Source organism: Eurytemora carolleeae, unplaced genomic scaffold (genome assembly GCF_000591075.1).
Source record: "Eurytemora carolleeae unplaced genomic scaffold, Eaff_2.0 scaffold583, whole genome shotgun sequence".
Taxonomy (NCBI): Eukaryota; Metazoa; Arthropoda; class Copepoda; order Calanoida; family Temoridae; genus Eurytemora; species Eurytemora carolleeae.
In genome coordinates this window covers 77,825-88,208 of record NW_019396719.1, presented here as the reverse complement: position 1 = coordinate 88,208, position 10,384 = coordinate 77,825, and the positions used below count along the sequence as shown (strand labels likewise).

Genomic DNA, 10,384 nt, shown 5'->3' with positions numbered 1-10,384 from the left:
TTTTGATAAAATTATGTTAATTAAAAATTGAAATAAAATAAACCCGAATTACACCGAAGTATTTCAAGATCAATTTCAAATCTTAAAATATTCTGAGCTGAAAACTTTAGAATGGTGGATATCAGGATTAAGGCTTAATCCACTCTTTTTCTTAATCTCCAGATTAAATATTGCTTGTTTACCTCATGACTTTAATCTTCAGATTAATTAACCGACGGGATATCTGGATATTTCATTCTAAAGTTTTCAGCTCTGATTAAATTGGATGTATCTCATACTTTGTAACAGCGTTACATCAGTCGCTCCTGGGCCGGCACGGAGTGAACACTTTAAACGGAGTCAAGATTCAAGAAATCCGTGAGTCAGAAACGTTCTGTTGCCACAGTACATTTTGCGAAAATTGCGGATTCTCTGAATTTCTTCCCGGATTCCCAGTGATAAATTGAAAGAAAATCTTGTACAATTTGGAGTACAGAAATTTATCTAAAGTTACAATTTCCAAGTGATTTCAGAAAAGGTGTGATTAAGTTATGCAAACTTTTGAATAAATAACAGAGCCCTCTTATAAAATCTATCAGGTAAGTTAATTCGTATTACTTTTTAAATGTGAATTTAAATTTTTATCCTTTTCTGAAAGCCAATGGCCTGGCGCTAACTGTGTTTACTTTTCTAAATTTAACAAATTTAAAAATATTCTACAATTTTTGTCATGGTAAATATTGAAATTGAGATATCATAGTTTTCACAACAAATCCTTTTCATCCTCGGTTAAATCCATGTTTTTCTATCTGAAATTTGTTTGTTTTAAAATTGCGGTAATAGCGACATGAGGAGTTATGCTACAGAAACAATGAAGGAAATATTATTAATTTTTTACCACTATAGTAATAACCAGAAAACTCTGAAATAGGAAGACGACTTTTATACTTAATTTATGACTTTGAATAGTCCAATAAGCATGAAAAACAGCAACTGTGCAATGAAAACAGACCCAATTTATCTAATTAGTGACCCAAGAAGTGTTTATTAAAACTATTTGCTTTATAACAACATTAAATCCACTTGAGTATTGCTATAAAGTCACATTTCTCTTACAGAGTTTTCTGGCTATCACTGCATGAATTATGGAATCTTTCTTTTGTTGTTAATCTTAAAATATCCAGGGCTCAAGGGTACCGTTGTGAATCAGTCTTGTTACGTTTTAATTGAAATTTACTTGACGTTAGGTTGTTGACAGTTAAACAAGGAACAAACGGACACAGATTAAAATCTGAACCGTTTAGTGAGAAGTTAATGGTTTATAAAATGATGCTCGTCATAATCACTTTATTCAAATTTTAAATCTTCATAGTATAATACTTGTATTAGATACCTACGGGGAGTAGGCATACGTATTTCATAATTTTGACACTAAGATATGCAAAAAATAAATGAGACATTATATGACAAGAATTTACTTAAATAATTATTCAAACATACAAGAAATTACATAAATAGATAATCAAATATACATGAAAATACATAATTAAACAATCAAACATACAAGAAATTACATAAATAGATAATCAAATGTTTATCTTGCAGTAAAATAGGTGCAGTTTTAAGTGTTCTCTATTGTCTGTTTTTACACTTTTTATTTAATCTTGCAAAACATGTCAACTAATGTGAGACATTTTCGTTTTCCTTGTTATATTTGACAATTGTGACGTCGTGTATACATGGTTCATCTCTCTGTTGCCACCTATATAATCTATTTTGTTAAGAAATTAATTACATAGATAGGACTAAAGCAATTCGAACTTAAGACTCACTGCAGTTGCTCAAATTTCAGAACTGCATCAGATTGCAACTCTCTATTATACAATAGAAATAAATACTTAAAAAAACACAGAAAAACACATGTGGGTGCATAACTGTACTGTACTGTACTGAACCGTACTGTACTGCACTGTTCTGCAGTTTACTGTACTGTGTGTACTGCTCTGCAGTTTACTGTACTGTAGTGTACTGTTCTGCAGTTTACTGTACTGTAGTGTAGTGTACTGTACTGTACTGTTCTGCAGTTTACTGTACTGTAGTGTAGTGTACTGTACTGTACTGTATTGTACTGTAATGTACTGTACTGTACTGCACTGTACTGTACTGTACTATACTGTACTGTACTGTACTGTACTGTACTGTACTGTACTGTACTGTACTGTACTATTGTATTGTACTGTAATGTACTGTACTATACTATTCTGTACCGTAATGTACTATACTGTACTGTACTGTACTGTACTGTACTGTACTGTACTGTACTGTACTGTACTGTACTGTACTGTACTGTACTGTACTGTACTGTACTGTACTATTGTATTGTACTGTAATGTACTGTACTATACTATTCTGTACCGTAATGTACTGTACTGTTCTGTACTGTACTGTACTTTGTTCTTATCAATCTACCAACCAAAATATCGATTTTATTTCAAGAAATTGGGAAAGGTAGATAAACACCTATCAATTGAATTTGATAAATTTGAAAAAAGTAATTTCAATGTTTAACCGACAAAACAGTTTTTGATTAAAAAATATGAAGAATTTTTAAAACGGAAAAAATTAATTTTTTCAATTTAAGAATATTTATGCATACATGTCTTTGTATTCGTTGTAGATGTGCGAGCATATTTTGCCTCAAACGGCGCGTATTTTGCATAAGTTATTCTTAGACTCCTTCCGCAATTAATCAAATTAATATACGCGCGCGCGCCTCATGCTTAATGGGTTGTGCACGCTCATATCGTATATGCAGCCCTGAAGCGCGTCTAATAGTAAAATGGAAAAATTCAATTAAAAATATATAGGGTATCGTATTGGAAGAATTGTGAATATATATACTGTAAGTTCACCGCACATATCAGTATATATTTATTTTTATGTAGGTATGTTCAATTTAACTGGCCAAATTGGTGGAACAAATTGGCTGACATTTTTGAGGGGGAAACCCATGGATTGTAGCCGTGTGTTGACATTGATAGTCAAGAGAATCTGAGCTGTACCTGGCTAGATACGTTTCGAGAAATTATTATGCAGTAGGCTTTTACTAAACCCTTGCTACTATATTGTGTATCTTGTATTGCATACCATATATTCATTTATTTATTTAAAGCAAACTGCTGGGGTTATTCTGGTTATGGCATATCATATATTTTATATTGTATACTGTATATTGTATATTGTATATTGCATATTGCATATTGTATATAGCATATTGCATATGGTATATTGTATATTCTGCATTTGCATATTGTATATTGCATATAGTATATTTCATACAATATATTGTATTTGTATATTTCATATTGTATATTGCATATGGTATTATATTTAATACAATATATTGTATTTGTATATTGCATAATGCATATGGTATATTTCATACAATATATTGTATTTGTATATTGCATATGGTTTATGGTATATTGTATATTGTATATTGTATATTGCATATGGTATAATGTATATTGTACTATAGCTCTGAAACACAGCTTTCGCTGTAACATCCAACCCACTCAACTTAATTTCTTAAAACCAAGTTAAAACATTCCCATGGTTCTACCGAGTTCCCCAATGAGACACATCGGTCAAGGGGTTCATGAGTTATGATCGGACATAAAAACAAACAAACAGAGATTACTACTTTACATTTACAGATGTACATGTTAAGCTTTCAGAGCTGAAAACTTTAGAATGGGATATTCTTAATCCCGATCGGTTAATTAATCTAGAGATTAATAAAAAGAAGAGAACAAGCATCATTTAATCTCGAGATTAAGAAACAAAGTGGATCAATCATTAATCCCGATATCCACCATTCAAAAGTTCCAAGCTCCATTTGATTTCTTATCATAACAGTCTTTTCTAGTTATTCTAATTTTGACTTTCAGGCTTTCTTACTTGCATCTTATAAATCAAAATCACAAAAAAATGTTTTAAAAATTCTAAAATGTAAAAATTGTATAGATAAAAAGGAATTCCGATGACCCTCCGCTTGCTGAAGGGAGGTTTAAGATAGGTTAATAATTCATTCCATAATTTTTCTTCATTTAGATTTCCACAAAATCAATATAATCATTACTTTTCAATCTAAAGGGGAAACATCTTTTTTACGTTTTTGTGCGGAGTGTGCAAAAGTTTACGAGCAATTCATGCAAATGTTTTCGCATAAAATTTGCGAGGTCCTGAACTGGTATACTGTATACGGAAGTAAGTTTACACGTTGATATCTTAGAATTCATCTAGGCTAGAGATGGGCATCTAGACTAGAGATGTGGATCTAGACTAAAGATGTACATCTAGACTAGAGATGTAAGTCTAGACTAGAGATGTGCATCTAGGCTAGAGATGTACACCTAGACTAGAAATGTACATCTAGACTAGTTTTGTAGGATTAACAAGTTATCTTCAGATTACACCAACCACAGGTTTTACATCTATGCTAAAGAAGAACATCTAGACTAGAGAAGTGTATCGTTTTTAAGAACGAACGTCGTTTAGAAGAAAACGAATGATGGACGAACGTTTTGGATTGTTCAGAGAAAAGAAAAAACGAGTGTTTTTTTTAAAACGAACTAAAAATTACCGAACGATTTTAAATCTTTGAACGAGCTTGAAAAAACTTTAGTGTTCTTTTACTAAATGAACGATTTGTCGGACAATTTTTAGAAAACGTTAGTTTTTGTTTCTGAACGAAATATTTCATTGAACAAGCGATTTTACTAAACGACCGTTCAGTGAGGAAGCGAACAAAACAGACGGAAAATGAATCATAGTTTTGAGCGATTGAAAAAAGCGAACGAAAAGTGTCGTTCACTAACGATGAAAAAACGAAATGAAAAAAGTCGAACGTGTCCATCTCTAATCAAGACAGGGTGTCTAGTGTCGCACAGGGCGATAGAATTTGTCATTTTTGTTTCCAAAGAAAATCAAAACATTTTTGGGGTTTTGACAAAACTTTTGAACTTGGCATTCTTACTTAGATGGCCACATAGCTAGGGGCATATATAGGAATTTGTTCAGGAATTTTCTTACCCCCTCCCTGCATACGCTTCCACGCATTGCTCACTGCTCGGCTCTTAAGCCTGTCTTAGTCGCGGCGCTTGGTCCCACCTGTTGCAACTACATCTTGCAACCCTCCCCCTCCCCTCTATCAGATCTAACGATTAACCTGACTCCATTATTCGTGATCTGATTTTAAAGATAAGGTGGGGGGGGAGGGGGAGGGCAGTAGTTAAAAACTGTGGTAAAAACTTGCTAAAATCAAGGATAATTAATGTTAGGTTTAAAAATTTAGATTTAACTTCCAATTATTAACCTTTATATAATTGTCTACTGTAATATTTTTAGCATCAACAATTTAATGGGTGAAATAAAGTACAACAAAATCAGAGGGTTTAAGTTGAGAGGGTAGTTCAGGGTAGGGTAAATTAAGAGGGTAGTTCAGGGTAGGGTAAATTAAGAGGGTAGTTCAGGGTAGGGTAAATTTGGTTCAGGGTGAACCTAGCTGTGAAAATTATCGCCCCCTTTAAAAATTTTTCTCTTTTGAAGCTTAAACCCCATGTCTAAATCAGGCCTACATATATGCGGCTTTAATACCTCCCCTCCCCCTTCCCCCCCTTCTCATTGGTTTCAAACTTATGTTAGTGAAAGGTTTCCTGTCTACCCTTCAATCTTCCATCTACAGCTAAATATATTCAATTATATTCAGGGTAACCCTAAATATATACAACTAGCTTGGGAACCCAGCTTCACCCGGAAACTAAATTTTCGCTATAAAAGGCAACACACATAACTTATTTTTTTTAAACCAAGCTAAGAACATCCCTGGGGTTCAACTGAGTTCCCCAATCAAAATATTTAAGGTAAATCGGATTACTACTTTATATATATACTAGCATGGGAACCCAGCGCTGCCAAGGTTACTAAAAGTTACTCCCGCCGTTTATCCGCACTTGAAAGATTTTACTGAGAAACTAAATTTTCGTTATCAAAGTAAGTGACCGGCAATTTGTATGGTAGTCGAACTGAGAATGTAGTATTGTTGGAGAAATATTTTAGGATTGCTTTGAGACATATAAAACTTTTAAATGAAATATAATTTCTGAATTTGAAATCAAAGTCGACGTGTTCAAAACCATTCATTTGGGTGGTTACGTTTTGAGAATCCAATTTGTTAAATTATTAAATAACGACGACAAAAAAAGTAAAAAAAATCGACAGTAAACTAATTAGATGTTTAGGAATACATTTCTCAATTGAAATTTTCTTAATAAATAAATGTTAGAATTAATCTTTTCTTTTCATCATTATATTGAATTTCTTATTCTGTATGAATAATTGTTCGCACTTTTTTCAAATTCTTTTAATGTCGTCTTTTCAATAAAAGTTCCAGGAAATATACAGAAAATATCTTTAAACAATGAGACATTACAGAAACCAATAACTGAATAAGATTACTTATTTTCGATGATAATAGTTAATTTTAATTTTTTCAACATGCTACTGAGCAACTTATTAGTTCACTGTAGAATTTTTACTACATTTTTCGTCGTCGTCGTTTAAACACTGATTCTCAAAATCATCCCTCAAAAATTAACAATCTATGAGGATTTTAAAGATTGAATTTGCGCCTTTGCAGAACAAATATGCACCTTAAAAAACTCTCATAGGTCTCAAATGATTCCTAAAATAATTCTCCACAAAACTGCATTTTCAGTTGAACTACCATACAGTGCCGGTCACTCCCTTTAAAGTCGACCCTCTCAACTTAGAATCTTAAAACCAAGCTATAGAACATTCTAGTGGGCCTCCCGATTTCCCCAATCAAAATTTGATGAAAATCGGACCAGGGCTTCCAGAGTTATGATTGGACAAACAAACAGACAGACAAAAAGATATTACAACTTTATATATTATAGATATACATATAACGGGTTGACTCTAAAAAACAGTCATTTTAAAACACATGAAATCCTCTTAGAGTATATTATAGAGTGCATTTTCATAGAAGTGGTCTTATACAGTGGTCGCTGATTATATCAATACAATTAAATTTTTATTTTTTTTTGAATTACAAGTTTCCAAGTAATTCAAGAGAAGCTATTTAATTGACAGCTTCTCTTTGTTTCCATGTTTATTTGAATCCATGCTGTTTAAAAGCTTGATATAATATCAAAATAATCGAAATCAAAAGTCGTCTTTATTAAATTGATATGTACGACGACGAAAGAAACTTTGGTATTCTTATGCTTCATTGCGAAACTGAAAAATAAAAATAAAAAATTCCACAAAAAAGAGAAAAAGTAAAATAAAAAAACAAAAATTTTAAACCATTTTGTAGTGTTTGTTCTTTTCATCAAATCTTTAATTTTATTCTGAACAATTTTATGTCCATTAATAATGATTTATTTATTAAATAATGGTGATTTATTTATTAAAAATGGTGATTTATTTATTATTAATGGTGATTTATTTATTATTAATGGTGATTTATTTATTATTAATGCTGATTTGTTTTTAATAATGGTGATTTATTTATTATTAATGCTGATTTATCTATTAATAATGATGATTTACTGTAAAATTCATAATTTCAAAAACTACGAAAATTCACTTTAATCCCTTTAAACACTAAATTTGTTACTTAGACACGTAATTCCCACCCCACTACCCCCTCCTTAAGATGTCTCATCATTTGGACCATTGTTCATCGGGGCTATAGAGCTACACACCTCAAAACATTATCGGTACAAGAAATGCATATAGTTCAGTTCATATAACATCAATTGTTTTGATCAATCATGGTGATTTATCATCGGTCGTTCTAAATCCTTATCAGAAATAAAACATAATAGTATCAAAAACCCTGATAAATCTAAATCAGAATGACACAGCGTCAATAGTCCAGAAAAATCTTAGTCCTGAATATATAGCATTAATAGTTCCGGATAATATAGCATCTGCTCAGTTCTGGTAAATCTTATTCTAAATGATATAACACCATTAGTCCCGATTCATCGTAGTTCAGATGATAAAGCATCAACAGTCATGGTGAATCTTAGGTCAGATGATATAGCACCATTAGTACCGATGTATCTTAGTTCAGATGATATTACATGATAATCTGCAGGATCAGTTCATGTCAGCTCATTTGGCCACAATATTATCTACCAACACTCACTGTATATCTCACGACCTTTAAATAACGTAAATATTTCAAATTAAAGCTCTTCGCTCTTATATATTTATATATATATATTTGAATGTACTTATGTTAGCTATAGCTGGTCAAACAGCTGTACAGAATGGGCTTAAATGTTTTGATGAAACCCATGGGTACCCTGGGCGGGGCTTGGAGGTAACAGGCTAAAAAATAATGCGAATTTTTTTTTCTTCTTTAAAAGTCAATCTTTCAAAATCCTAATTTTTTTAATTTAACCGTCAACGCCGGGAATTTCAGCTAGTATTTCATAATTTATAACTACTTGCAACATCAACATTTGACAAGCAAAAACTTTCTAGATTTTTATAACTTTAATAAATGCTTGATCGTAGACCTTTGGAAACATACGCTGCCAACATTTATATAATCAGTGTGCTATATTAATGTGCAGTGGAAGATTTCGTTTTTTTCTAACCTTTAATTTAAAAACAATTTTTGAAAAGGGGGATGCATTGGGAGTTTGTTTATTTGTTTGTATGTCTGATCATAACTTACAAACCCCTTGACTAAATTCCATCAAATATTAGAAAACTCGACCAAGAAAATGTTCTTGGCTTGGTTGATTTTTTTACAGAGAAACCCAAGTTTCCAGAGAAATCTGGGTTCCAATCTAGCTTTTTCACATTAAAAATACATACTTAATTATCAAAGGGACTGTGTACGTAATTTCAAAGGGAATGTACGTAATAATGTAATGTACAATTCACAATCAAATTTTTTAGCTGACAAACAAGGCTGTCTCTCATTCATTTGTTATCGGACAACGTTATAAAGGGTACCGTTGTGAAACGAACTATGTTAGGTACTTTTCCAAAGAATGTTTTCTCAAGTGGCAACTTCCCAAATGCGCAAAATCCCAAGCGGAAACTTCCCAAGTCTACCCGGGCTGCATCGCTTGGCACCCATCCGAGTCGCGGCGCTCGGCCCCCTAGCCCATCCTAGCCTCAGCGCTGGGCCCTCATTGCAGCCTGCGGCGCATCAGAGGGCATATCCAAACTTGTGGGAAGTCGCCCTTGGGAAAATCCTTTTTGGGAAAGTACCTAACACCCCTGCAATCTATTAGGGTAGGATCACTTGGAAACGCACGTACAGTACCTTTAATCAGATCTTGAATTAATATATTCAGTCCAGAATTTATTTTAGATTTGGATGAAAAGATGAAGATGGAATACTTCAGCGATAATTAAAAATATCAATTTAACCTTTCGTACGTTTAAATATTATGAGGTCAACAAAATCAAACCCACGTTTTGGATAAAGAAACAGATTATAAACTCGAACTCCAATTTCCTAATATCTTTGCATCCTGAAATCCGATAGATTTTTGATAAATCAATTTGTGTATTTTGCTAGATAATCTAAATCTTCAGTTTGACATATTAAAGATCAATGATATCAGGTTGCAAAGATTTGGTGGATATAGAAATGATAAACTTTAGCATGTTAACAAGTTTAACTCTTGAATATAGCTTAACTATGAGTGAAGAATTGGTAATGAATCCCTTTAATTGAAAATTGTATGCTGTTCCTTTAAGGATGTGTGAGCTGTTGAGTTTCACTGAGAATGCAGTTTGGCATGCTTTCGACTTCTTAGCTCTAGAATCAGGGGGATCAGCTACCAAATCCAAACTGAAGGTAATTACTAGACACTAGACACTACACACTAGACACTAGACACTAGACACTAGACACTAGACACTAGACACTAGACACTAGACACTAGACACTAGACATACTACACACTACACACTACACACTACACACAGTGCAGCTACGTAGGAAGGTTTATAGAAGGTAAGTAGCGTAGAGGGTAAGGTAGGTATAAGGTAGATTTATAGCTTGGTAAGAATGTGGTGAGGTAGCTAGATAAGTAGCAAAGTAATATATAAAGATAGATAGATGAACAGATAAGTAGATAGATAGATATTGAATACACCTACATTATTGTATGAAGCTTGGTATGAAGTATGCCCAAGTATGCCTCTGAATAAATATTATAGGGTTAGGTGGGTGCATTAGTGCAATTTAAAAACCATCCAGACCCCCCCCCCCTCTCCTATATCACAGTCCCCAGCCTTCCTTCTACCCCCTCAATATCCTAACCCCCCGCCCTACCCCTGC

At 32.9% G+C, this 10,384-nt stretch overlaps 1 protein-coding gene across 1 annotated transcript in view; it reads left to right on the top strand.

Moving 5' to 3' along the window:
* The first annotated feature begins 292 nt into the window (after positions 1-292).
* LOC111707756 (switch-associated protein 70) overlaps positions 293-10,384 on the top strand; it is a 37,999-nt gene continuing 27,907 nt past the window's right edge. Inside the window, exons 1-2 of the mRNA XM_023480899.1 lie at positions 293-578; positions 9,799-9,898. Of these exons, the coding sequence (XP_023336667.1) occupies positions 9,800-9,898 (99 nt within the window). The 5' untranslated portion in view covers positions 293-578; position 9,799. The remainder of the gene's footprint in view (positions 579-9,798; positions 9,899-10,384) is intronic.